The sequence below is a fragment of the Zonotrichia albicollis genome, chromosome 2 (assembly GCF_047830755.1).
Source record: "Zonotrichia albicollis isolate bZonAlb1 chromosome 2, bZonAlb1.hap1, whole genome shotgun sequence".
Lineage (NCBI taxonomy): Eukaryota > Metazoa > Chordata > Aves > Passeriformes > Passerellidae > Zonotrichia > Zonotrichia albicollis.
The window spans coordinates 42,789,828-42,817,773 of record NC_133820.1 but is presented as its reverse complement, the minus strand read 5'-3'; the positions used below and the strand labels follow the sequence as shown (position 1 = coordinate 42,817,773).

Sequence of the window (27,946 nt, the reverse complement as noted above, 5' to 3'; positions counted from 1 at the left end):
GAGTGTTTCTGTTAAATCTTGCTATCACTCAAAATAAAAATTTTGGTTGTCCTACCTGATCCATCTTTCCTCACCTCTTTTCTCCTGTGGAGCTTTGGGCCTTGGAGGAGGAGTCTGAGAGAATCTGACAGAAGTATACGTTACCTCCTCGCTCTCATCAACTGCAGAAATTTCTGATCTGCTTGCCTCCATGCCAAAGCAAGGAGTGTGCACAAAAGGAGGTTTCGATCAGGCTGTTGAACAACAGGGCTGTGAAACAGGAAGCCTGAGGCTATATTCAGAAGACAAGAAATATGAAGCTGCTACCTCTATTTCCAGCTGCTAAGATAACCAAGTTTACAACAGAATGGAGAGCAGCGGAACTGCAGCAGCTTTCATTTTCTAACCTGATGGAGGATGTCTCAAGAACACCTGCTAATGGAAAAGGTGATTAATCACAAAGTTCAGGGGTACTCTAATTGTTGCCAATGCAAAAGGGTGTGGTTACCCCGATGCAGGAATTGAGAGGATTTGTGCTGCTCTGAGGAGCTCCCTTCAGGGCAGAGGCAGCAGGATGGTGACAGCACAAGGCAAAATAGGTGAATAGTAAGAGTACGAGGTGAAAAGTGGGATAAAGCAATGGATATGGCAAACTGGGAGCCCATCTGGTGTGAGACAGGATGTAGATGTGGACAGCGCGGGTTTGAAAAGGAAGCTTTGTGAGCTTTGAACAGTTACACTTTTAACTGGGAACTGTCTATACCCAATACCGGTGCGACTGTGCTTGAGACACAAAGCAGGCCCTGAGAGCTGGCATTCCTCAAGTCCCTCCAAGTCAACATCTCAGCTGCATCTGTACAAGGGAGACAGGGACATACTGAGGAGAATCTACCAAAGGGGCACAAAGAGGATAAAGGGACCAGACCTTCTGTCCTGGGAGGAAAGACTGAGAGCTCTGGTACTGTTTGGCCTGGAGAAAAGACTTCTTGGTTAGGATCCAATTAATGTGTATAAATACCTGAAGGGAGGGTACAAGAAGAGCGAAACTCTTCAGTGGTGCCCAGTGACAAGAGGCCATGAGCACAAACTGAAAGACAGAAGGTGTTACCTCTGAACATCAGGAGACACTTTTTTACTCTGAGGGTGGCTTAAAACTGACATAGGTTGGCCAGAGAAGTTGTGGTGTGTCCCTCAATGGAGAGTGGCCTGGACACAGTCCTGGGTTGTAGGTGGATCAGGTTGTAGGTGGCCTGGCTTGAGCAGGGGGTGGGACCAGATGACCTTGAAAGGTCCCTTCCCAACTGAACCATTTAGTGATTCTGTGGTCAGCAACAACAGGAAAGGCTACTTTTCTTTTGAAGCATTGACCATTGATGAGAAGAGTTCAAGTTGTGCCAGGGGAGCTTTAGATTGAATACTGGCAAAAATTTATTCACCATCTCAAGCACTGGGACAGGCTGCACAGGGAAGTGGTTGAGTCACCATCCCTGAAAGTATTTTAAAAAGATGCAGCTGTGGAGCTTAGGGACATGGTTTAGTGCTGAGCTTGCCAGGGTCAGGTTAATGGTTGAACTCAATGATCTCCATGGTCTTTTCCAACCTAAAAGATTCTGTGAGTCTGTGGTGGGGAATACAGATGTTTCCAGCACCCTAAGAAATCTCTTAGCTGCATGGTTGGCTGGTTTTTGTTTTAATCCACATTCTGGTCCCTTCCCTTTCATGCTTAGAATGGGTATATTGGTCAGGCTCAGGCTGCACTTCTTCAGCACAGTATCCTACAGTTAATTTCCAATAATTGTTTGGGCATGCTCAACAAAGGAGTTGCGATGACTGCTACCTCCAACAGGGATGATTGTTCCCCCTTCTGGTGGCATGTTCTAAATTCAAGAAATGATTGCACGGGACGATGCTTACCTGACACTGAGTGGCCAATTTGTTACAATGCACATGCTGGGGAAGGGATTGGATATTTCTGCAAATTTCTTCACTTGCCTCTAAGAGTGGCATATTGCACCCACAAGATTCCTTCTAATCCTAGGTGGGGCCTGTGGACAGCAGGATAGGGAATGTGTGCTTGAAAGGATGGGGAAGGCATAAGACAGCAGAGCAAGATGAGAGGCAGATCTCTCCTAAATGCTTCAAATCAATAATAGAGAAGTCTAAAGAGAGCTCTCAAGCTCAGAGAATTTGCTATACTAACAAGGGAGTTTAGCTGGGAATACAGTCCATATAGCTGAAAAGTAACTAAGAGGACTCAGACACAGCTTAAGTGTCCAGATCTGATTTTGTGTTTCTTTGGTAGATTCTCTCCAGTATGTCCATGTTCTCTCATACTTTGGAATAAAGGTGTTTCTCCCAGTTCCTGCCAGTTTTGTCACTTTTAAAGTGCCTGGGCTGCCTGCTGGCCCAGAGTGACTACAAAGACAGAACTTTTTGTGAAGAACTGGAGAAGTGAAAGCTGGTGGGAAAGAACTAAGAGCTCTGTTTTAATGTGGTTTACCTTTTTTTTCTTCTAATATCAGCAGGACAGGAAGTGGAGTGGGAGGGATCACACTGTTGAAGGTGTGAAGGCAACTCTCAGTTATTAAGTGTGAATAAATAAATCTGACTAATGCAGTTGTGCCATACTGTCAGTATGGGGTCACAGCAGGACTAAACTGATCAGTTTTCCAGGAGCCAGCAGCACTTCTTCCCTAGCTCTTCACTGCTGAAGCAGCATACCGGAGAGAGACCCTCCCAAATTTCTCTTAGACAGGTACCTTTTCCAGCATGTTGGTACATTCACTAACTGCAGCATTTCTTTCTTAACTAGAGGATGCAAAAGCCTCAGAACTCTGGCAAAGAACATCTGTCTCTTCCAGTAACAGACTCCTGGAAAGTGGATGTGCTCTGGGAACACATCATAAGGAGAGAGATGTCCTTTGAACAGGCTAGTCTCACATCTCACATTTATAGCCTTATTAATGACATCCAAGATGCTCACTACACTAACTTTGTGTGCTAGACCTGGAATTCCTCTACAGTGGCAAAATCTGCAGGAGTTGGGGGAAGCACCTTTATTCCAAAGTATAACAAAACATGGAGAGAATCCACCAGAGACACAAAGCAGGGACAAAATCAGAAGGATCGAGGCCACAAAGCAGTTTTGTGAAGCGGTCGAGACGCCTCGCTCCTGCAACACAAGTCACTCTGGAGGCACCTGCTGGGTGGGAATGGCAAAGCCCAGCGACAGAGGGACTGCTGCGGCAGCGGGAGCGAGGGAAGGGCGAGGCCCAGAAGCCTTTCACCCCTGCCAATGCGGCCGCCTGCCTGCGGCTGCCGCGAACCCGCGCGGGGCACAGGAGAGGGGAAAGCGCGACCCCAGCGAGGGACAGTCACAGAGCACTTGGTGAGTTGATGAGCAGCCCGGAGCCCGACGATCCCGGTCGCGGTCGCGGTCCCGGTCCTCATCCCCATCCCGGGGAGCTGCTCCCCGCGGCCTCGGCATCGCAAGGGCGGCTCGCTCCGCGCCGCGAGGCTCCTCCTCCCTGCCCGCCCTCGTCGTTCATTGGCAGAAAGGCGAGCGGGGGCGGGGCCCCCGCGCTGAGGCTCACCGCCCATTGGCTGATGGAGAGGAAGTGGGCGTGTCCCGCTGCGCCCCCGGCCCTGCCCGCCTTTCCCCCGCCGCGCTTCATTCGCTCCGCCGCGCTCCTGGGCGGGCGATCCCGGCCGCTCCCGCGCTCCCATTGGCGCCGGGCTCCAGTTCCGCCACGCTCTTCCCGGCTTCCGGCTGGCGGGGCGGGCGAGGGAGCCGGTCGGGACGCGGAGGAGGCCGGTGCCGCCTGTGCCTGTGGTCCCCGGGCCGCCCAGCATGGGATGCGCCTGAGCAGCGGGTCTCTCTTCCCTGTGGGCGGCGGCGCCTGGTCCCCGGGCGGCCGCAGGTGGGTGCGCGGCGCTGGGGACGTGGGGAGCGGGCACAGCGAGGCCGTGGGGCGAAGCCACGCTCCGTCCCGGGCGGGTCTGGGCAGCGGCCCCCGGCTGGAGGAGCCCGGCCGGGCCGCTCCCAGCGCAGCCAGCACGTTCCCGGGGGAAGCCGTGCCCGGGACTGAGGGCAGGTCCTGCTCTTGGCCTGAGGAGAGAGCAGTCACGAGCCCTCGTGTCACGGGCTTCCTCATTTCGGTGACCGCGCACTGGAACAGATTGCCCGTGGAGGGTGTGGAGTCTCCCTCACTGGAGATATTCCAGAACCGTCTGGGCACATGTGCTCCAGGACGACCCTGCTTGAGCAGGGAAGTTGGACCGAGTGACCCACTTTGGTCCCTTCCAGCCTTACCCATTCCGTGATTTCTGCGTTCCTAGCCTTCTTTGGGTGGCCCATAGCGAGCAGAGCCCCCGCTCAGCAGCCGCGAGCTGTGGCGATGGGCTCCGGGGGCTCTGGGGAAATCATTCGCTTCTCTCAGACGGGCTCTGTGCCCGCCTGCAGCCAGGTGCTTCTTTAATGGAGGGCCTGCCTTCCACCAGCGACTGGAGCTTTACCAAAATCTGCGGCACAAGAAGCAGAGGGAGATCTGTTGCACTGCTTTGTTTGGCTGGTGCCATCATTGAATGTTTCATTTGTGATTTTAGCATGAACCTGAAAGCCAAATCTCATAAATTATTATTATTGTTATTATTATTAATTATTACTGTTATTATTTTCATTACTGCCTTGTTGATTGGATCTTGCATACGATGGCTTGCTTTCCTCCTTTCTGGTGGAAACTGGGAAGGAAGAAACTGCTCTGTGAAGTTGCAGTTTAGCATTATTAATGTCTTTCAGATTTTCAGTTAAAGGAGTACTGAAAAGATCATTATAAAGGTTAAGGCACTTGAACAAACAGAGCCTGACTAATCACAGTGGCTCTTCCCTGTGCACTCTTTACACGAGAGCTGTGAAGATGATTGATTAGAGGCCTCATAAATAATTTTCTGCTGACTGGCTTCTCAGTGCAACGCCATAACAAACAGTGGATTATGCCTGAAATTTACTCCAGCGTTCAGTCTGCTGGACTCTGCTCTGAGAGCTAATTAACGTGCTCAGCAGCACAACTTTTTGTGGTCTCAAGGCAAATTCAGAAGAGAGCCCCAAATCGGCCCAGTGAATTGTCTTTGGCTGAACAGGAGATTCAGATTTAGTGTCTCCTGGGAACTGTGAGTTGTTTCTAGATTTCAGCTTCTCCTTTTTGCAGTCAGGACTGAGGAAGTGGCTAATCATTGACTCCATGACCCTGAAGTTAGTTTGCAGGATGCTGCAACAAATCCTTTCTGAAGTTAATCCTGTGTTCTCTGTGGCATGTGTCCAGGATGTCAGCACCTTGCCATACCTCTGCCTTGCTGCTGGTCTTTGTGGCCCTGGCTGTAGCAGGGGCCGAACAGTCAGAAGAGAGGAGCTGTGATGTGGTTGGTGATGAGAGCAGTGAGTCGCAGATGGAGAGAGCCCTGCTGAAGAAACTGGAGCCCCTGAGCCACATGAGGTACAGCACAACACCCTGCAGGCCTTGGGGCTGCATAGTGGGCAGCAAGGAAGGGAGGGTTTGGGTCAGGCTGCAGAATGGACTGTGGTGGGCTTCCTGCTCTGGAGTGCCCACTGCTGTGAGTGTTCTTTGTAAGCCAATGGGCTGTCTTTTCTGTCTTCCTGCTGCAGGTTTAACGTGACTGTGGATAAGGGCAAAACAGAAAACTACATCTACCATTTCAGGGTATGCAGGGAGGTCAACAGCACCTCACACGACTTTGGTGGCCTGGTGCAAACAAATAAAGAGACTGGAAAGACCACGGTGATAGGAAGAATCAATGAGACCCAGGTCTTCAATGGAAGTACGGTTCCACTCAATACTTGGCTTACTCAGTAGCTGCCTTTCGCCTCCTGATGTGGATCTGCAGCCTGTATTGTTTCTCTCCTGGCAGGTGACTGGATCATGCTGATTTATAAAGGAGGTGATTCATACGGCAGGCACTGCAGTGGTGAGAAGAGGCGAGCTGTGATAATGATTTCTTGCAAGCGGGGAGTGACAGCGGTGAGTGACACCTGGGGTGAGAGAGCATCGAGGGCTGCCAGACCAGTGGCTGGTTGTGAGCAGAGGGGACAGTGAGCTGGCCTCCAGTGTCTGGTGCCCAGCTGCACCAACAGTGATAAAACTATCTCCTGGTGAAGTTCAGTGTGCGTGGGCACGTTTTCACATGACTTCACTTTTCCCAAATTGCAGAGTTCATTCAGCATTATTTCTGAAGAGCGGGAAAAGGAGCAGGAGTGTTTCTACCTCTTTGAAATGGACAGCAGTGTTGCTTGTCCAGCTGAGAATTCCCACCTCAGTGTTGGCTCCATTCTGCTGATCACGTGAGTCATTTGAAGAGCTGTTTGTGCCTGAGTCATAATCTCCAGTGCTATTTAGAAACGTAGCAAATGCTATAGTAAGACTAAATTACTGCAGTGTACCTTCCCACAGCCACCATTAGATGTTACTATGCCTCTGAGCTTTTTTGGACAAAAGCTCTTGCTCAAGGCGTGATGCTGGCTGGTCTGTTCCCAGTAAACGTTTTCCTTCATAGCTTACAGACAAGTGCACTGAAGCATGAGAGATTTGACTTCCTAAAATTATGTGATGGCTCTTTGCCAGAGCTGGGAACTCAGACCGGGAGTCTTGACTCATTTTCTGTGTTTGTGCTTAGAGGCACTACTTCACATAATGCTGCTAAAAGATTTATACAAGCAGATTGATAACTTCGGGACCTTTATGGTCTGGTTTCTGTTTACAGCTCTGTTCTTGAGTGGTGCAAGCATTGTTCCAATGATAATGTGACACAGGTAGCTGGCTCAGAAGAGATTTTCTATAGGATTTCCTCAGCTTTGATTTTCTTCTTTTTTTTTTTTTTTAATTCTGCCTTTTAGGTTTGTGTCACTGATTGCAGTCTACATCATTGGTGGGTTCCTCTACCAGCGCCTCGTTGTGGGAGCAAAGGGCATGGAGCAGATTCCTCACTTTGCCTTCTGGCAAGATCTTGGCAATTTGGTGGCAGTGAGTAAAAATTCTTATGTATTCTCAGCCTGGCCCATGTTAGGAGAAAAAGGCATTGACTCTGTGGCTTGGGTAGACCTACCACCAAGGTGGAGCACTTTGAAGCAGGAGAAGAGGGTGTCTGTTTCGTTTTTCTTGAGTATGCCATTTTTTAATCCATGCTGAGACCAATTCCCTGCCTCTTTCCTGCAACTGCTCCTTAACAAACTAGAACATGTGCTCCTCAGGAGTTGACACTTTCCAGATAGAAATGTTCACCTGGGGACTGTGAAATCCTTCCTTGGTCATTGTAGGCAGTGCTATTTATTCTTCATAATTGCCTTGGCCTGATGTTGCGGCATAACTGTCCAGAGCTTTTAAGACTGAGTAGGATGCTTTTAATTCCAAGGTTTGGGGAGATGTTTCAGGTAGCACAAGGATAGGCATAATCCCTTAGCGAAAGAGAAATGGCAGGAGCTGCTTTGGTTTGGTGTGGATGCTGAGTCAATTGCAAACAGTCTGATGCTGGTGCTGTGTCCTGTGCTCGTAGGATGGCTGTGACTTTGTGTGCCGATCCAAGCCTCGGAACGCGCCAGCCGCGTACCGCGGCGTGGGGGACGACCAGCTGGGAGAGGAGTCAGAAGAACGGGATGACCACTTGCTGCCCATGTGATAGGCTTTCCACACCAAGATCTTTTCTCCCCATCTCCCCAGTGCTTGTTTAGCCAGGTGCCTCCCAGCCAGTTCTCCTTCTCTCACTTCTGATTTTCTTTACACTGTTTGCTTCCGCTGTCTCCGGTGTCAAGTCCCATGGATGCCTCTGGATGTGAACAGCACTGGTTCCTAATGGCATGTCTTATAAATATAATGCTGGGTTGGGTTTTTAAAGTGCAGCAGAGCCCAGGGGAGAAGTGTTGGCAGTTGAGCAGAAAACAGCAATATGAGTGTTCAGCACTGAGCAGGAATGGGAGATGAATCACTAAGAGGAAAAATAGGGGCATGGATGGGTGCAGAAAGGGAAAAAGGCTATGGGTTAAAACAGCTGACACTGTAAAAGGGATATTCTGTGTCTTTTTATTTTTTTCCCTAGGATTTACAGGATCTGTAAGACACTGGAATTATTTTTCTCTGAATGCATTTTCAGCTTTTCTAGCTTCTGCGCTGTTATACAATTTCTGGCAGCATAACTGGCACGGAGTGCTCTATGCCAGACTCTGGGGGTGAACAGGCATTGGCACCTCTGCAATCTTTTGTTTCCCTAATGGCAGTGGTGTGAACTTCTCAACAGTTTCCTTCAACAGCTGTGCAAGGATGCATGCCATCCTCTCAGAATGGAGAGGGACAATGCTGAAAAACCATAGGAGTTAAATGGAGTCAAAATATTTACTTCAGTCAAAGTATTGACTCAGTCTTCTCAATCAGTGAGAAGCAAAAGGTAAAGATGTGCTGCTAAGGAGAAGGAACATTGCTGAAACTGAAAATGACATCAAGACAAAATGAGACAGGTAGCTGCCACTTGAGTTCTGACACAGGCTTTCTGAGGTGACTGCCCACACACCTCAGTCACTGTCAGCATTGTGATTTCACGCTCCCCAGAAGTTCCTTGTTTTGCAGAGGGTTTCCCTATGAAGCCGTCAGAATTTATTTTTATATCAAAGGAACCATGGAAGTCCTGGCTAAGAATGCTAACACACTGAGAACTACATAAGGGACTCTTACATGGTCAGCTTTCATCACTGTTCCCTTAAGCATGGTGCAAGCCAGTCTTATGACATTTGCCCTGTGCAGATGGTACTTAACATACATGCCACTGGCTGGGAGTGAGAAAGACCCTCTCTTTGGGCCCTGGTGAAAAGCAGGTACACTTGAGTTGTAGACCTAATGGGAACCTTCAGGAACTTCACACCTTGATTCTAAATTGCTTTTTATTTGAGAGGCTAGACTGAGCAATCCCATTGTACCCCACTGTGTGGACTGGCTGACAACTGCCCTCAGTCTGGGGGGCAGAGACTGAATAAGCAAGCCACCACTGTGTTAACAGCAGAGTACAGACAAGGTTTATGTATTTTTAAGAAACTGAGAGAAAAGGGGTAGCCCTGCTTTCTTTCTGGGTTTGGAGTGGGTGAGCAATTCCTGCTTTCTTTGACTTTTGTTACAGTCTCAATCTTTCTCACAACATGGGAAAAATAGGAAGTCAGTAAGTCCGTTACTGTTTTCATGGTGGTGTCTTAAGGTAATTTTTTTTTGTACAAAACACAACTTTCAAAAATAAAGTGACCAAAAAAACCTGGTGAAGTGTTGTGCTAATGTAGCAAGATCTTGCTTTGGTGCCAGAGCACCTTTTTTCTCACCCAAAAGTCAAGGGTCCTTAGTGTATGGTGCCTTGTGCCTGAACCCTTGCCCGTAGTGAACGTTTTGGTTAGTTAATTGTTTTTGCTGCCACCTTATTTTCACTCCAAGTCCTCTCAGGCCTATGAGGGAAGGCTATCCACATCTTTCAAAACTGAAACTTTAGAGGCTCAGGATGGATGGATGGATGATGCTCTGTATTTTTCTGCAGAAATGGCAGTCAGAAATAACTTAGTGATGAGGTTTGTACTTTCCAAACACTCGGAGGTTAAAAAGCAGCCAGACCTGCAAAGCCTGATCAAGCATTTTTTATTAAGAACACTGAACATGAAATGAAGTGAAGCCTTCCCATTTGACTGAAATAAAATCCAGTCCTCAGGAGTAGCTGGTAACAGTGACAGGCTACCTGTCTGCCTACCCTGCCACAGCCAGCCTGCTAAGGATAAATTGGTTTAAGGGCAGCCTTCCTCTGCTCACTGCTGATTCTAACCTCCCCCTCCCTTGTCCCCAGATTACATCTGACCAAACTGTGGTGCCAGGGTGCAAGCAAGCACAGGCAGCTTCCTTTGGGCCTATTTGCATTCACAAAGCCTCAGAAGTCTTCTCACATAAAAAAGGATGTCACAAAAGTGAGATTCAGCAACACAGTTAAGACTAGGAAGCTGCTGCCACATTTTATCCAACTACTAAGCACTTTCCTTCCTCTTTTTCTAACGGGTCAATAAAGAGCCCATTTTAAAGATCTCAAACGTTTTCCTACTATATGCTATATATATATATATGCTATAAGGCTTTCTCCCATGCCACTACAGCTTTCCTGCAACAGTAGCTGCTTAACACAGAGAACAGTCTTATGTTTCACTCAGGTATTCATGTGAAACTTCTGGAAACAGAAAAGCTGAGATACATGGTTTATAACATCATCTTGCTCTCGGGTATTTGGCTCTAGAGAGCATTTACCTCTTCACAGTTTGTGCAACTCCTTCAGATGTTTTGCCTGTTTGAAATAGAGGTGCTTGTGGAAGAGAATAACTCTGCCCAGGTTTTCACCTTTGGCAATTTGGCTACAAAACTGCAGAATACCACATTTGGTCCTTAAAAAAAATAAAACAACCAAAGAACCCCTAAGCAAACCTGGAGGGGCTGAGTACGAGAAAATCAGCCTGTAACATGAATTCTACCCTTCAGAAATGAGAAGTCATATTAAAAGATCAGTATTCAGTTCTTTTAGGGTGTGTGTTTGGTTTCTTGTAACAGAAATACTTGTTTTACAACACAAACCCCAACAAAAACAAACAAAAAACAAAAAAGCCTGAGGCAAGCATTATAATCCTGTCAGCCTAAATTTTGTCCTGTAAGCTCTCCTGAGGATAACAAAGACAGACACAAAAAGGAAAGATACAAACTGGTAAGAAAACACACAAAACAAAACCCCAGCTCATTTCATGAAGAGCCTTGGTGCTTCTGGAGACTGCTTTGGATCTGTAAATTATGCTCTAACACAATGGGAAGACAAACCTCGTGCTGCAAGGTTCCCTAATGTAAAACAATCCCCTCCCCTTTGAGTTTCCCATCAATTTGTCATAAGTACTCAGGAAAAATCCTCTGACTGGTTCTGAGAGGAGCACCTGGAGTGAATAGCTGCCACAGCACTTTAGCTTTACTGTCTCCTGTAGACATGCAGAGTGAAGACAAGACAGCTCCTATTGCCACAGGCCTTCAAGTTTGGTATGCATGCTGGAATGGCTATTAAGCCCAGTTCATGAGCAGCCTAGGTATTTTTAAAAGTGGAAAAACAGCAGCCCCTTTTGCTCAAATTCTTGTCACCTCTGTCACTTGCAATTTGTTAGTTCCCCTTCACAAAAGCCCCAAGCACAGGTGCTTCCACTGTCCATGTGGGGCCAGCTCTTCCTATGCCTTGAGTTCTGGCAATGATATTCAAAGCTAAGATCTAGCTGACCTGCTGTGGCAGAAAGGGTTGAAGGCAGTTCCCTTTCACAAGTCTTTCAGGACAGAAAGAGATCCCCTTTACATCTTTATGTGGTGTATACAGGGGAGGCATATTCAAAATCAGGAAGAAGGAGAGTTGTTTAAAGGCCCCAGGTGGCAGTTTTCCTTAACCTTGTAGCACCATTAAGAGACCAAGAGATGGGCTTGTGCATGGCAGTTTCAATCAGTTAAATTCCTTCTCATTCTTGAATGCAAGACCACAGGGGACTGACTGTCCCATTCTTCCCCACCCCAGCAGGATGCTCCAAAACTGGCAGCTGCCCTGGGGTCAGAGCAAAAGTGAGAACTCTGGCTTCAGAGTTCTTAGGTCTCCTTGAGGACATTGATCTTGGCACAGATCTTGAGAGCTGGTCCCAGCTTGATGTTCATGGCACTCATGAGATGTTCCTCCTTCAGAAGCAACAGGGCCTGACCATCAATTTCCTGTGACCGAAATTCCTCAGCAATTTCTTGGCACCCTGTGAAGCAAACAAAAAAAAAATAGCAATGAGAAATACAGGTGCATTGGGCACTCCCCTCATCCCTCCTGCATCTCTGGCAGGTACAGAAAAGCAAGCTAAGACTCTAACCAACACGTTTCCACACTCTAGTCCACAGTCTCCTTGAGCGCACAGGCTACTTGAGAAATAAATGTTGAGAATACATCTCTATGATCTAGTCCAATTCAGAAACATGTCCAAAAGCAGTAGGCACCACTGAGCCCAACTCCCCATGCTACTGGATCACAAGGTGCAGGAGAGGATCTTAACTTCACCTTGCAATGATGCAATGAACTCGTACACTTCCTCCACACTCCAACGACTAGGGTTGCTCGACAGGAAGACTGGGTTGATGCCATGTAGATCTGGGGGGGGGGGGGCCATATTAGAGTTTGCCAGGTCCCTCTCTCCATGACTGGCCCGTACTGACAGGGGTCCTGGAGATGTAGGGGACAAAGCTTCATCATAGCTGGAGTTGTCAGAGCCTCGACTGGAGTCTTCCTGGCCCTACAAGCCCAGAGGAAAGAAAGAAAATAAAAGGGGTTTTGTAAGAAATTCACAATTACAAGCTACAAAACAAGACACTGGGAGGAGCAGAATGTGTCCGAACAGTCTGGAACAACTGTCCCAGGCTGTTGGTACAGGGGCAGCTGACACAAGAGCTCCCTCTCTTCCTCACATCAGAACTGAGGCTCATTCCATTCATCTATAGCCCAATTCAAGTCATTCATGTGAAAGACTGCTAATCAAATGGGAAAAGTGGATTGTTTTCTGCCAAGGCTGTCAGCAGGTCTTACTCACTGAGACCTTCAAGATGCACACAGGAGTGAACACCGAGTGCACAGAACAAGTACGAACGTGAATACGCTTCCTGCAGTCCATGAGGGATTGGAACAGCTCCCTGTGCCTTGTGTAACAAGTGTGTCAGCATGCCCACGGCACATCCTACATGACAGCATCCACTGTGACAAAGTGGTACAGCCAGAAGGGACAAGCCCTACAGAGACCTGCCTTGACAGGTGCGTGTCCTTACCCTGTGGCGCTTGCCCTGGATCTTGGTTCGAGCAATTTCGGAGCTGCTGCGCCGTGGTCCCCGTCGGCGCACACGGGCATAGTTGGCTTCCTGGAATTCCTTCATCTTCTTTCTCTGCAGCCGGAACTGATGGCTGCAGCTGACATTGTACCTCAAGTAAGCAGAAGCAGAACAGCAGTGAGAAAGCAGCAACTATCTAAACCAACTACTTCTCCTTGCTCTAGATGGGGATAAGACTCCTCTTTACCATCAAGTTCTGTTCCTCCTCCTTCTAAGACTTCCTCTTGGAAAGAACCAGTCCAGACTTCTGACACAAGCAATATTTGGACACCAAAGTCTTGATCTAACATCTGAAGGGTCAATTAAGTAATTCCCCTAAGGGAAAAAAGACCCATAACAAGCACTCTGCTATCAAGAGGAGGGAGTACGACTCGTCTAACTTTTCCCTGTTTTTTTCCCCCAATGCTCCCTTGTGTCTTTGTCTAGTACCAATGCATGAGACAGCTACCAGTATGCATTTATTTAGTCAGTCAAATGTACACTCCTCTGAAGAGAGGTTCCTTACAGCCCCAGAATTTCCCCCTTCACAGTTCATTTTCTGAGCAAGCCCGAAATCCTGTTTATACCGAGCATCACATCCACCTCTCAGACCTAGAAGCATTTACAAATCATTTAGAGTGGTAAAGGATCTCTGTAGCCAGTACATGCCATAGAGGGAGGATCAAATGTACTGAAAGGTGGTACACTACTTGGAGAAGGGCACATGCCCGGTTCCAGCAAACATATAGTCACAGATAAGGAATATTACATCTTGCTGTTATTACCTTTTAGCACAGGTCATGGAACAAAACCTCTTGGAGCCACGGAACTGGCTTGCTGGGGCATATTTCCCACAATATTCACACTTCAACAAGTTTGCCTTCTTGTCAAGCTCTAGTGAGATACAGAGTAACACACCAGTTGGTGATCTGAACTGAAGAACATCACACACTCAATGATTCCCCATTCCACTGCTCTTCTTCTGAGCAGACAGATGCCAAGCACTATTTTTTACTGAATCTAGTAAGTAGTTAGCTTGGGAAGCAACTGGGAAAAGAGAAGCCCAAGCTCCACTAATTAGGATATGGATATGGTACAGAGCAGTTTTTTTCTCCTGGTCAGTACCACTTAATGGAACAAACAAAAAATAGCATATTCCTCACATCCTACAAGGCTGTGGAGGAAATCTCCATCACTCTGCTCTGTCCACACATCCTTCACAGCTTACAGTCATCAAAGACAGGTACAGTTCAGAATCTCCTGCTTACTACTGACACAGGATGTGTAGATTATATTCACAACAACAACAACAAAAAAGCATTGTGAGTCTTCTGGGACTCAAAAAAAGCGAGATCCTAGTTCCATAGGTCAAGTCTCTAAGGAGCTGGCAGGAAGAGATACAAGTCCGTAATACATTAAGTTAGTAATAGAGAGCAGAAACTTTCTGTAACACACTAGCTAGTCCTCCTGGTCTTGAAACTCACCCATGGAAGCACTATCCTCTCCCAGAGAATTGCTGGACAGGTTTTCATTCTGACCAGAAGGAGCTTCTCCCTGCACTGGTTTCTCAGATTCTTTCAGCAGCTGAGAACAACCCACCTGGATAGGGAGAGAATGAGTTGGATCCACCAATAAAGGATTCCCTGTGTCCACCACCCTCTGCCAAGGTATGTGCAGCTCAAAATTCAATTCAGAAGAATCTCTCTGCCTAACAGGGAAGGAGAGATGCTGAAAAAAGTCATTACAGCTTCCTGACTCACAGGCTTGGTTGTTCATTTAAAGATCTCCAAGCACTATCTGCCTTGAATAATGTCCAATTCCACATAACTCCATTTCCCCTTCTTTACTACAACTTCACTTGCTGCCTATTCAAAATGCATCTTTCACAGAGAGGAGAGCCTCCTTACAATTGCTGCATTAATTATTGCTTTGGTGACAACTGGAGTAAGAGTTGCTGCAACACTTGTTTTACTCCTTCAAACCCCTTCTCTTTAATAACACCTCTTAATGTCTTGCTTCATTCACAACACTACCTTCCCTTCCCTTCCTCTTTACTGTCTCTGTCTCAGGCTAAAAATGCTGAATTGGAATATGGGAAAAGATACTCCTATGCAAAGATGGAAGCCCACCACCCTCCCAAGAAAGTGCTACACCTCCTTCCCCCACAACAAAAAAATCCCTACTGGAAAGGGCTCTGCTCCCTCCTGGATGACAAAGCCTTCAATGATGTGTGTGAGGATCTGGGGCTTGACGATGGCTTGAGGAGGTTTGGAGTCTCCCATCTGACGTGACACCAGTGCCAGGTTTGGGGTGGAAGCAGAGGTGGGAGTGGCTGAGACTCCTTCACTTGATGTGGCATTTGGGGTGGCAGTGGCAGCAGGATCAGAATTATCTGGAAAGTTAACAGCACAGGCATGAGCTAACTTTGCTCTACCCATTTCAGGTCATTAGCACAGACAAGCAGAGCTCTCCTTTGTGCCTCACCTCCAAGGCCACTCTTCTCCTCCATGCTTTTGAGGTTGTCTGTTACAGGAGAGGACCTGGCAGGCACAAGTGTGGTGACACTGGCTGGCTCCTCCTTCTCTTCCTCTGACTCTGCCTTGCGCTTTACTGCCAAGGTCTGAGATTTGCCCTGCATGAATACAGAGGAACACATAAGCAGATAGAAAAGCTCCAAAGCAAAGAACAAGCCAGAGTAAAAAAAAAAAAAACCCAAAAAAAAGAAAACCAAACCAAACAAAAAACAAATAGACAAAACAAAAAACCCCAAAAAAACCCCAAAAAAACCACACACACACAAAAAAAGCAAAAAACAAAACAAACAAACAAACAAAAAAAAAAAAAAACACAAAAATTCTGCTCCATCATACTGGATTTCCAGCCCGGTTTCTTCTGGAGATGCCTCTAGATCCCACATACTTGGGAGCATTTGCCTAACAAGGAACAAAGCTTGAGGAGACTCACTGCCACAGACTAGGATCTGATGTTCCAAGTCATGTTGGTACACTGGCAAAAACCAAGACACTGTATGAACCTCAAAGGATTACTGCAGGAAGAAATGGAATGGCATCCACCCAGCAGTTTCCAAACAGATTTTTTGGATAAATCAGATCAGTTTCAATGAAGAGTTGAAAGAGCAGGGGACACACATTCACCAGGAGCAGAACTGACCCCCTGCTCTAAAAATCAAGACAAATCCTGTGACACCTTCCTGAAGAAGCAGACAGAGTTTAGAAGGAGTCTCAGCAACTGGCTAAAAAGGTGTTCAAGGCAAGGTTGGATGGAGCAACCTAGTCCACTGAAAGGTGTCCCTGCCCAAGGCAGGGGTGTTAGAATTATGTGATCTTGAGGGTTCTTTTTAATTCCAATTACTTATGATTCCATGATCTGAGCTGGAGAAGTACTGCTGTCTCAGGGATTTAGGTAGGCCCTAGCTGGACAATTCACAACAGCATGGACAAGGCCTATGGAATTTGAGTTTTCCTCTGCATAGCCTGTTGCTAGGGGATCCTCTGAGGCATAGTCAGTGGATGGTACCAGACACCAAGAGATCTGTAACCCAGAAATATCCACACTGGAGCAGCTAATGAAAAACTGCAGCCTCTGGGAAAGACCTGCACTGGAGAAGGACTTTATGAAGGACTATATCCTTTGTGAAAGACTGTATCCCATGGGAGGGATTCCCCCATGCTAAAGCAAGGAAAAAGCATGAGGGAGAGACAAAACCTTATGAGCTGACCACAGATCCCATTTCTTGTCCTCCTCCTTTCAGGGGGAGGAGGTAGAAGAGTCAGGAATGAAGCTGAGCCTGTGGAGAAGGAGGGAGGTGTTTTTTGCATTTGTTCTTACTTCCAATTATCCTACACTAAACTGGCAGTAAAATAAATAATTTCCATAAACTGAGTTTGTTTTGCCTATGATGATCATTGGCAAGTGATCTCCACATCCTTATCTCAACCCACAAGTTTTTCACTGTATTTTTCTCCTCCTGTTGTGTTGTCAAGGGAGAGTGATGGAGCAGCAACTTGGTGGCCATCCAGCAGCCAGCCAAGGTGAACCAAACCCCATTGTTAAATGGGATACTCAGTATTTGATGTGGATACCCACCCCATCTGGGGCAGGCTCTGAGTCTCACTTATTAACTTCATGCAAGCCTTTGAATGATAATGTGGAAGAGAAATGCTGGTAGTCAGTAACCCCAGGGGTAGGATTGGAATTAATGTTTTTGAGGTAAAAAAGTCTCCACATCCCTTTCCCCAAACCCCTTACCCATCCCATCCCACTGACCTGGGCCTGGACTGCGATTGGTGTCCTAGGAATGAACAAAGAGAATCCATATGCTATTCTCCTTCTCAATGGTATCACTTACTGGCAACTGGACAGACTGCATGTAGAATGCTGCTGGCATCTGAGCCACAACTGGAGAGGAAGCTGGGCTCTTCACCATGTGGGCCGTGCCTTGAACTTGTGCCAAATTCACCCCTGTGGTGAGAGGGGGAGCTTCCTGTGAGGATGCTGGAGCTGAAGATGATGATGGGGAAGCAGCATGGGTTTGGGAAACAGGCTGGACTACAGCTGGCATTCCCCGGGAAGGCGGCACCGCTGCAGCAATCTGAGCCAAGCCCAGTGCCTGGGCTTGGCCCGAGCCCTGCTGCCGAGTGCCCACCACCTGCACCGGGATGTGTGGAGGAGGCTGCTGTGCTGCTGACATTTTGGCAGGCCCAAGCTGAGGGGGTTTGATGGGGGTGACCAGAGATTTTGACTGGATAGGAACAGGTGACTTGGTGGCTGGCTGGCATGGACTGTCCTGCTGGAGCTGTAAATGCGGTGGCTGGGACTGCAACATAGGCTGCACCACAAGGGTCTGTGCCTGCTGCTGGGTTTGAGGGGGAGCCTGCTGCTGTGGAGGCTGAGCTTGCTGCTGCTGCTGGGTCAGAGATGCTGCTTGCTGCTGTTGCTGCTGTTGAGCCAGTTGGAGATGGGTGGCTGTGTGGAGGAGCTGGGACTGGCGGTGCTGGAACTGCTGCTGGTGAATGGCTATCTGCTGCTGGATCACCACCTGCTTCTGCAGATGGATCTGCTGCTGCTGCTGGATCAGTGAGTGTGGCTGGATCTGCGTATATGTGGCTATACAAAAACAGTAAGAAAAAACAGAGCACAGAAGTTAGCAACAGTGCAGCTGGGAACAACAACAACAAAAATAAGGCAGCCACTGCACTGCTTTGAGACATTAAACTCCAAAATAACTGACAGCTTACTTGCAGAGGACATAACGGATTAAATCGACTTCTTGTGCTAATAGAAAGGGATAACCCCTTGAGACAAGTCTCTGGGAGGACCAAAACTGGGAGACATGCTGGAAAACCTTTTGCTACCGGGCTTCCAAATTTCCTTCTTGTGAAGGCCCAATGATTTTGAAGAGAAAGAAACAGCTGAGTTTTTTACCTGAGCTGATCAGCGTCTGGCTGGGTGCTGGTGTAGCTGTCCTGGTGAGGTTCATACCCACTGTTTGCTGTCCACCAGTGTCTGTGTCACCCTTCTTTGCAGCTGCGTTCTCCGTCTCTGTCTGGCTGCCCTGGCTGACAGTCACAGCCTGGGCAGCCGCCACGGGCAGCGGCTGAACCACCCCGGTGCCCTTCCTCTGGCAACTGCCAGCGGCACCTGCTGAGGAGCTCTGGCTCAGTGCCATTGAGGGCTGGCTCCCACCGGTGGCCACCACGCCCCCGGAGACACCATTGCTGCCCGCTGCTGCCTGGCTCAGGTTGAGGGACTGGCCTGCCCCGCTGGAGGAGGCCTGGGCCACGGCCATGCTCTGGCCCGTGCTGGCAGCCTGCGGTAAGCCCGAAGCCTGGGAGCTGCCTGGCAGGGCCGTCTTCTGAGCAGAGCCTTGGAGCTGGGCATTAGTGGCAGAGGTCTGCTGGCTCCTCACAGCCAAGTTCTGCACCTAGAGACACACACACCAAACAGAACCCATGTGCTTTATACACGGTGCTTGCCAGAAGTGTGACAGAGCACACAAAGCAACACACTCTGCTGGGATGCAGGCTGAGTTGGTGCCTCAGATCTCGTGTGAGGAGGGCACAGGCACTACAGGGCAGAGCTCAGCACAGCCCTCCCCAGGAAGCACATTATGCTGAACTCTCTTCTGCCCTTTGTGAACAGGATCTGGGGACACAGTCTTTCTCCAGGGCATGGGACAGATTTCAGATCTGCCCGCCACACCCTGGCATGGGTAGTTCAGCACAGCTCTAGAAGCACTGAGTTACCCCTTTAAAGACCAGTCATTCATTTTCAATTTTTGTGCCACCTGCCTGCTGCAGGCCCACGGATCTACTCGTGGCCCACACTCTTTCCAATTTCACTCAGCATTTTGGTGCTGTCATCCTCTGTATTTACTTCTGCTCCAAATGCCACGTTATCTCCAAATTGGATCACAGCTGACTTTTCTTTAAAAAAATTGCTTCAGACAACTCTTTGGCATCTTTACAACTATGAACCAACTGGATGAAGGAATACTACCTCTGGCAAAGACTCTTAATTAGAATGTGACTGAAAACTGTACATAGAACTCAAGAGTTCTTTTCACACAATCACAGCCAAGAAACTGTGAAGAGGGGATTGATCCAGCCTGTGCTTACCTAAGAAATTTTAAGCAGAAATTAATTTCATCTCTGAAGGCAGACAGCAAACATGAAAACATGGTGGCAAAATCTCCTGCCTGCACAGGCACAAGGGCTGGGGATAAAAGAGTTCTAATGGGCTATACAGGAACAGCTTGAGAAAAAAGAGCAGAGCGTGGTGTGGCAGAAGCAGGGAAAAAGGAGGACAGTCACTGACCTGGTCTGTGTCTGCGTGCACCCCAGGAGACTGAGTGGGTGGTACCTCCTGCTGGACAGCAGCCACAGCCCCATTGGGCATCAGGATGAGCTGGGAGGCGAGAGGCACATTGCGGCCCAAGGTCCGGTTCACCTGCAACAGGTTCCCCAGCTGCGGCTGTTGGCATCAGGTGGTGTGCAGTGCAAGGAACAGAGGCAGAAGAGAGAAAGGAAGACAAAAAAAACACAAGCAAACAGATCATCAAGGAACACTAGGCTGCAATATCACTCATTGCAAAACCACCAGCCCTCCCTGCACTGTAACACTGAACATAACCCTCCAAAGCAGGAAACTGGGAACAGTTTCCTTATGGAAACAAGGACTCCTCTATCTAACATAGGCCTGGGCTAACTCCCACAGACTGCCCAAGGCTGTGTTATCTAGAACTGGTTGAACAGCAGTGATAAAAAACATACATCCAAGATTAGACTGCTTGGAAAGTAGGGGATTACAATCTGTAACTGAAGTCAACTGGAAAACAAGAAGTAGGTACCCAAACCCCAGACTTGACCCCACAGTCAAGCCTAATGCTTTCTACCTAGCTGCACTTCAAAGCAATTAAAAGGATGACATTTGTTCACATTGATTTATTTGTCTAGGCTGACTTGAATTCTGACTTACATCCCTGAGCTCAGCAAGCAGTAGAAGAGTAATTTATCGTGTATCTGTTCCAGCATTGAACCAGAAGAGTAGCTTTATTTCTGTGAGCTACATTCAAGTCTAGGACATGTATTTCACATTTACACTCTAGTGAGAAGTGCTATGGAACCTTTAACATCTGCAGAGCAGAGGCACACAGAGTTGTTAATATTCTCACCCGAGCCACACAATACACAGCTCATCTATTTCAAAGGCTGAGCCCAGAATCAAGCTTGTGGTTTCAGGAATGAGACCTTCCCCATGCAATTTTAAAATATACTGCAACAGCCTTAAAGCAAGGTTAGTCTGTAGGTGCTGGTAATCCCAAGCAGTGAAACTCTGCAGAGGCTGCTAAGTGGGGCTCAGTCAGGACACATGTGCTGCCCATCTCTTACCCGCAGGTACATCTGTGCCTGTGACTGGTTGAGAGGAGGTGAGGTGGTATTCCCGAGGAGCACAGACTGCGTCAGCGTGGTGGCGCTCGGGGAGCTCACGCTCTGCGACCGACTGATCAGCTGAGCAGCTGACGTGGTGGCAAGGTTGATCTTGGAAGAGAAAAAAGCTTCAAATCACATATGAAGAGATGGAGGCCAAGAAATAAGTACAAATATGCTTAGTGGGGAACAGTCAGAACAGACATTATACAGTTTTTTCCTGTATCCCACAGGGGACCAAGAAGAAGAAAGTTCTTGTCTTAGAGGGCTTGTCCTACAGGCTGCACAATCTATATTAGCCACAGCCCTGGATACTGACCTCATTTGTATGCTGAGCTTGAGAATCACTGTTAGCATGCAACTGCAATAAGAGATCCAAAAAAATACATCATTTTCTCCAGCCTCCCAAGTAAAGGTAAAAATCCCACAAAACCTTCTCTACCAATTCATCTATCTACTCTCTGAGCAAATCCAAGCTCCTCAACACTCACTACAAAATCAGACATCCTCTCATTCAACAAACTACTGCTCTGCCTAAGACGCTGCTCACGACTCCTCCTTCTTACAAGTCCTGATCCTTTTCTAATCCATGACAATGTATCCCCAAAGCCTCAGCAAACAGAGATCTATGTCTACCTTTTCAGCTAAGAGGCCTCTCCCACCTAAAAACCTCATCTGGTATCCTCAAGCCCCACCAATAACAACAGCACCCCAAATCCTCAAAGCTGTCTGCACCTTGATTCCCAGGGTTCTTAAAGGCTGTGTGCATCCTAAAAGACAAGGAGGAGACAGAACAAGGTGGGGAGGGGGAGGGAGGCTGTGATATGTGTGTGAGGGAGCAGTTTTACTTACAGAGGCCTGGGTGGTGGTGGTCTGTTGTGAGGTGCTAGTGTTGGGCGAGCTGGCCTGTCTACTGGCTGCAATTGTAGCCTGCAGGAGAGATTGGCAGAGAAATGAGGGCCTGAACAAACCTTTCAATCCAGCCCAATAATTAGGCTCTGTCAGAACACCCAGTCCCTCACCCTCAGAGTGCATGACCTCCAGTCCTTCCACCCATGGGTACATGCACTACTCTTGCCCAGCCTGTCATAGTACACACTGCAACCCTCACCCCAATGCTGGAATCCACTGTTAGCACCCAGACATTCCCTGCAATATTAGCAATTTGTTGGGCTAATTAGGCAGTTTAGTAGCAAAGCAATGATAGCACTCCAAGTAACAAAATTCAGATTAGAGAGCATATGGTTTGTGGAAGAATATAAATATTGATAAGACTTATTTCCCCCTCTCTGATGCCAGGGGGATTCCCCTGCATGAGTTTAGTTAGTTTTGTAACTAAGATTTGTGCAAAACTGACGAGAGGATTCTATTTCTTCTATAGTACAAGACTGCAGTCAGGGATTTTGAGAACAATGACATCCTGGACTAACTGCCAAGGAGTACAGCTACTGAGGTATTGTTACAAAAAGAATGTATTTATGTCACACATAATCCATTTTGAGCTAATGATTAAGTCTAGTAGGTGAGCAAAGTTGATAAAGGAAAAAAAAACACTCAACATTTATGTATCATAAAATATATTGATTTATATTGATCTGTGTATGTCTCAATTAGACACAGCCTCCTGGTTAGACTGGTTTACCCTCCTGCTGGTAAAGAAAACATGGCTACTAAGTTCCAAGACAGAAATTTCAGAGAATGCTGCCTGAAACCTCATGCAAACACAAACGTTTATTCTCAGAGAAGCAACTAGCCACTGATCCCTCTAATACAGTTTTTAAGCACTACTGCATCCACTGCTGATTTAACCACCCATCTTTTAGTTAAAGAAGGTGCAGGGGGTAGTAATAGGCCTCTGAAGTGCAAGTTCCATGATGGTGATGTCAAATTTTATCTTCCCCTGCTCTGTAGCCAAAAAAATTAATTAATCTTTGCTTCAGGCTTCCAGTTGACTGGCTGTTTGTATTAACTCTAAACAATGTGTTTAGGGACTCTGTCTCATCAGGGATCGGGATGACTCGGTGCACAAGGCACTGTATAAAAACAGAACCTCTGGATCTTCCCCAGAGAATGATCCAACTCCTCTCCTTCTGCCTCTTGGCAACTCACCTGCTGGACAGCAGCCAGGCTGTGAAGTTGGGCACTGTTAAACTGCTGCTGGAGCATAAACTGATGGAAGTACTGGGCTGCATTGGGCTGTCTCTGGAGTGCCTGCAGAGCCTAGATAAAGAAGAAAACACAATTGTCAAAAACTGCATGCCATTGAAATGTGATTGAAGAGAGCAATGACAAAGTAAGCCAACCATGAGAACACCCCTAGAGCACATGAAAAAGCAGGCACCAGATCAGCACACCCAAATCCATAGTACAGTTACAGATTTGGTGACACACTGAATCACAGGTGTATTCCAGGACAGTGGGAATCACACTTTGCAAGACTTTAATAAACTTCAGGAATCTGAGGATGTGCATGCTCACACAGGCAGACAAATGTTCCTGTGTAGTTTGTGTATGGAGAGCATAGAGAAACTGGGATGGCAAACTGATTTGCTCTAGAACAGCAGGCTAAAACCTATCTATTGAATAAGTACAGATTCAATCTGAACAGTACAGATTAAATCCAGGAGGCTGGACACCAAAGGAGTAACCTATAAAACAAGAAGCCTCAGGCTACAAGAACTAAACATTACGTCTAGTATAAGAATTTCTAAATCTGAAAAGATGACAGTCCTCTAAGCACAGTCCCACCTTGACACACAACAATGCAGAGGAACACAAGGGCTCACCACCACCTTCCAGTGATGGAGTGCCATCCCAGAGCACAGCCTGGGATGTCTCACCTGTACTGCCTGCCGCTCATAGAGAGACATCTGCGAGATCTGAGGCCGGGTGCTTCCTCCAGAACTGGAGCTCCCGCTGGTGGAGTTTGAGTTCTGCTCACTTTCAGTCTCCATGGCGACAGGATCCCAGGAGCTCAGGCTGAGATGGACTCCAGATCTACACTGAAAGAACTGGAAACTAAGTCAGGCTGCAGAAAGAACCAAACTGTACTTCATTACTTTACACAGCTTTTGTACTAGAATATCTCAATACCAGTCTCCCTGCCCATCCTAGCTACATGTTAGGGACCAGGGAAGCTGGGATTCTAAAATCACCCAGAAATCTTACTCACAGTTTAAATCTTTTATTACCACCAGAAACATAATGTGCATATTTTCATACTTTTATTGCCATGCTATAGTTGCAAGCTACAGTATCCTGAACTCTTAAAAAGATACTGGAATGACGAAGCAGCTGCAGCTCATTAAAACAATTCTGGTTACAGACCTGACCGCCTCTCCTGTTAGTAGAGACTAGCAAACCGAGGCAAACTGAACTGTGCTTCCAGTCTAGCAATGCACTTTGGCAATTTCTGATCCTCTCTTCCTCCAGTCCCTCAGCTCCAATGCCCTACTGATACCAACTGAGTCCCTCTTTCTCCCAGTTTAGCCCCCAGCCCTTGACTCTTTCTTCTTCTCATCACATGAACTTTCCAGCTACTTGTTGCTCCCAACACATCTTAACTTGAATATTAGATTAGAATCTGGTATCTGTGGTGGCAAGTTCCTTTCAGGACGAACAGAGTCAGAAGCAGAGTGGATAAAGTGTTCACTGGCAACACTTGTGAGACAAAAGCTGCTGAAGAGGTCATGCAGAACCAGGGAGACCTTCCAGCAGCAGAAAGATGAGTTGCAGGACTGAGAAAAGACTGGAGAAGGCTTTCATCAGCTAAGAGGAAGAGAAGTGAGACTGAAGAGAGTGCTTGGCAGAAGAGTAGCACATTGAGATGATCAGGGAGTTTCCTGCAGCAAGAAACATGAGCTACGCAGGGAGTAGCAGCAGGAGGGGCTAGAGTCAGAAAAGGGAGAGAAAAGTGATTATACAAAAGAATTCCATTGGAAAAAAAGAAAACCAACCTGAGTTTTTAGAACTCCACGAAAAAAACACCTTCTGATAAGTCTTTTCACTGAGACAGCCTATTTGTTTCCAAAGTACCAGCTCATTCCTCTGTAGCATATCTGAGACCTCTAAATGAGACCCCTGTAAATGAGCTTCCAGAAGCCAGAGCAGCAGCACAGCCCCTTTATCTAGCCCTTTTAAAATCCAGATTCTGAGCTTTACAAACTTCACCAAACATTTTCCTGGTGTATAAGCAAATAGACCTGTGCAGCAGAAAAGGAGGCACAACAATACTCTCAGCTAGACAACTTTTTAAATTCTGACATGGTACTAAGAGCAGCAGATGACTTTAGAGTACGACAACAGCATTAACTCTGCAGAGGATGGGTGGCTAAATCAGGGAACTGCTGCTTCAAACCTGCTGCTTAAAATCTGAAATATTCTTTAACTGGCAAGCAGAGCGCTGCTGCTCCAGTCTGGTCTTCCAAAATCATCTTCACTTCTGCCCTCAAGCCCTGCCCAGGCATCTCCCTGCTGATGAAAACAGGCTTCCTGCACTGCCTCAGCAGTGGCCACCTTCTCCTCAGCTGAGACATGCCTCCTCCTAACTGGCCACTACTGTCTTCAGGCACAACTCTATTTCAGCTAGAAACAGCCTGTCAATAAACCTACCCAGAATACAAAAGCTTTTGCAGAAGCAACTGCCTTAAAGATCTTCCCCAGAGAGGAAAAATTAAATGAGGCCTGAAAATAAACACTGAGAAGGGAAACAATACAGACTTTTTGAAAGAATGAAACTGTGGTGGATAAATAAAGTACTTTGAGTGGGGTTAAAATGCACATGAACACATTACACCAAGTTCTCCAGTAGCTCAGATGCCTTTATTTATGCTCCCTTGCCCACCTCAACATCCCAATGCAGATCCTCCTCCTTCACCTTGCTTCTGGTGCTCATTAGATCAACTTGGTAGCTGCAGGAAAGATACCCTAAAACCCTATTTTCTGTCACATCACAGAATTGAACTACCTTACTTGTGATGCCACAAGTGCCCATGAGAGAGGTAAGGATGTAACTGATGTTCCCCTTAGCTACAGCAAATACCCTTGTCCTCAACAGCTTCAGCACGAGAACCCAGGCTTCTGCCTTGGTGCTCCGCTCCACCAATCAATCTGTGTTTCCACAGGAAGCAGCACCACCGATTCCTAAGATTTCCAGCATTTTTGAGAGTTCCATATTGATCTAGATCTCATTAAAATCCTAGCATAAACAGAATCTTACTGAAACACCTCTGGCATGAGGCATAGAAAAATTTTGGTGTCTCTGTAGGCAGAAGGCCTTTTGGAGGCGTGGACAGAGAAGCATACGCTTTGATTTGCAGAAGGGCAGTAAGAATTTCACTTACAGCAAGGAGAGTTATCCAGCAAAACTCTTTCCAAACACAAAAGTGAAAAGGCACAGCATTTCCCCAAGCAAGTTCATCTAGGGATGCAGCTCCATGTTAGTGTAATCCGATCCAAACACAGGCCATTTCCACACAAAACAGGAGAATTACACATTCTCTCGTCCTCCAACTGCATCCCCAAGCACTTTCCTCTTACAAAAACCTAGTGATCACTGGGCTATCACATCACTTGACTCAGCTAGCTGCTCCGTGAGATGGATAACCTCCTAAAAATTATTAAACCATAGATTTTCCAAACAAACAAACCAAAAAAGGAAAACCAACACACAGTTAACAACGTGGCCACTACTGTAAATTAACCTTTGAACAATAGCTAGAACTGCATCCCTGAAAGGCAGACACAGAAGGACACAAAAGCTTTTTACCACCATGGCAGGAATGACCACACAGCAAAAGTGACGGGAAGGAGAAGGGAGAAAACTGGCTCAGGCAGCAGTACAAGCATGAGAACATGGACCACTCCAGAGCCTAACCCACACTTGCTGGTCCCAGCACACACCGAGAACACCACAGGCGGCCCATTTACAAGTTCCTGACCCTTCTCAAGCACAAGGGCAGAAAAAAGTCAAGCCAAACAATACTCCAATCACTAAGCACTAGGTAGGAGGTTGAAAAGTTTGACTTGCTCATCCCATCCATTCCCCGGGGACATGACTGCTGCCTGCATAACATTTTCTAACTTTCCTAAGCGGTTTTGTCACTTCATCCTTGAGAAACTAAGTTAGGAAACACGTAAGATTTACACGGGTTTACTCCACAGGTTTGGAGGAGCAAAGCTAGCATCCCGTACTACAGCACACTCGCTGCTGCTACTATATCTACTATATGTCTCTACAACAGTTTCCAAGCCACACAAGCAGAGGTGTGGAACTGCCGGGACAAGCCGACTGCTCTGGGATGCTCTGGAAGCAGCAGTGGGTGCGACGCTCCAGCACTGCAGGACCCTGGCACCACCTGGTCCCCACCCCTCTCTGCCCAGCCCGCCCTTCCCCGCCAGGCGCCTCGCCCGGCCGGCGGCGGGAAAGAGCGAGGCAAGGGAGGATGGAAGGAGGGCAGGATGGAAGGGGACGGCGCGGCTGCAGCCACCCAGGCCGCCGGCAACTCCGGCAGCAAAGTTCATCCGACACGGCGTGCGGGCGCCCTGCCCGCCCGTGCCGAGCCCGCAGCCCCGCCGCGGCGGGAGGCAGGATGCGCCGCAGGATGCCCGGAGCCGGGCGGCGGCTGCCCGGGGGAGCGAGCGGAGCTGCGCGGGGGAGCTGCCCGGGGCCGGGCCGGCCAGACAATGGCTGCTCCGCCGCCGCTGTCAACTTCCATCCCGCGCCGGCCCCGGGGAACTCTCCCCGCCGCGGCCGCCCGCGCCCCGGGCCCCGCCTCACCTGCAGCCGCCGCGGCTCTGCCCCGCTCCGCTCCGCTGCCCCCCGCCCGCCGGCGGGACCCGCGCTGCCGCTGCTGCCGCCGCACCGGAGCCCCCGCACCGCCACCGCCGCGCCCGACACGCCCCCCGCGCGCGGGCAGCCGGGCCCGGCCGAGCGGGCGGGGCGGGGCGGCAGCTCCGGTGTCGGGGCGGGCGGGGCCGGGGGCGGGACCTGGCGGCGGCTCCGGCGGGGCCGCGGTCTGGCGGGGCGGCCCCGAAGGGGCGGGACCCGCGCCACTCCGCCCGCCCCTCTCCCCGTGTCCCTCTTTCTTAATCCTT

At 48.2% G+C, this 27,946-nt stretch overlaps 3 protein-coding genes across 5 annotated transcripts in view; 1 reads left to right on the top strand and 2 right to left on the bottom strand.

Moving 5' to 3' along the window:
* KLRG1 (killer cell lectin like receptor G1) overlaps positions 1–3,726 on the bottom strand; it is a 12,843-nt gene extending 9,117 nt beyond the window's left edge. Inside the window, exon 1 of the mRNA XM_074536190.1 lies at positions 75–3,726. Coding sequence (XP_074392291.1) covers positions 75–192 — 118 coding nt within the window. The 5' untranslated portion in view covers positions 193–3,726. The remainder of the gene's footprint in view (positions 1–74) is intronic.
* On the top strand, positions 3,611–10,429 carry M6PR (mannose-6-phosphate receptor, cation dependent). Its single transcript, XM_074534980.1, has 7 exons — positions 3,611–3,899; positions 5,301–5,471; positions 5,642–5,814; positions 5,905–6,014; positions 6,204–6,334; positions 6,887–7,013; positions 7,543–10,429. Exons 1-7 carry the CDS (start codon positions 3,835–3,837, stop codon positions 7,663–7,665), a joined length of 900 nt encoding a protein of 299 aa, XP_074391081.1. The 5' UTR covers positions 3,611–3,834; the 3' UTR covers positions 7,666–10,429.
* PHC1 (polyhomeotic homolog 1) lies at positions 8,085–27,946 on the bottom strand. 3 transcript variants are annotated; one of them, XM_074534976.1, is made up of 16 exons: positions 27,630–27,946; positions 23,692–23,853; positions 22,961–23,071; positions 21,704–21,781; positions 21,171–21,212; positions 20,813–20,962; positions 19,740–19,895; positions 18,348–18,846; positions 17,272–18,029; positions 15,387–15,534; positions 15,086–15,294; positions 14,387–14,501; positions 13,688–13,796; positions 12,864–13,014; positions 12,106–12,337; positions 8,085–11,809 (listed from the first exon to the last, which is right to left on the bottom strand). In XM_074534976.1, exons 2-16 carry the CDS (start codon positions 23,803–23,805, stop codon positions 11,655–11,657), a joined length of 3,027 nt encoding a protein of 1,008 aa, XP_074391077.1. In that variant the 5' UTR covers positions 23,806–23,853; positions 27,630–27,946; the 3' UTR covers positions 8,085–11,654. The 3 variants fall into 3 exon arrangements, with proteins under 3 accessions (XP_074391077.1, XP_074391078.1, XP_074391080.1); XM_074534977.1 differs by having other exon boundaries at positions 23,692–23,848; XM_074534979.1 differs by lacking the exon at positions 21,171–21,212 and having other exon boundaries at positions 27,630–27,944.

Coding starts and splice junctions, on each gene's coding strand:
- M6PR (XM_074534980.1), top strand. CDS start 3,835: ATGCGCCTGAGCAGCGGGTCTCTCTTCCCTGTGGGCGGCGGCGCCTGG. Junction 6,015..6,203: donor GCAAGCGGGGAGTGACAGCG/GTGAGTGACACC, acceptor CCCAAATTGCAG/AGTTCATTCAGCATTATTTC. Junction 6,335..6,886: donor GGCTCCATTCTGCTGATCAC/GTGAGTCATTTG, acceptor TCTGCCTTTTAG/GTTTGTGTCACTGATTGCAG.
- PHC1 (XM_074534976.1), bottom strand. CDS start 23,805: ATGGAGACTGAAAGTGAGCAGAACTCAAACTCCACCAGCGGGAGCTCC. Junction 19,896..20,812: donor AGGCACAGATGTACCTGCGG/GTAAGAGATGGG, acceptor TGATGCCAACAG/CCGCAGCTGGGGAACCTGTT. Junction 13,797..14,386: donor AGAGGATAGTGCTTCCATGG/GTGAGTTTCAAG, acceptor GTATCTCACTAG/AGCTTGACAAGAAGGCAAAC.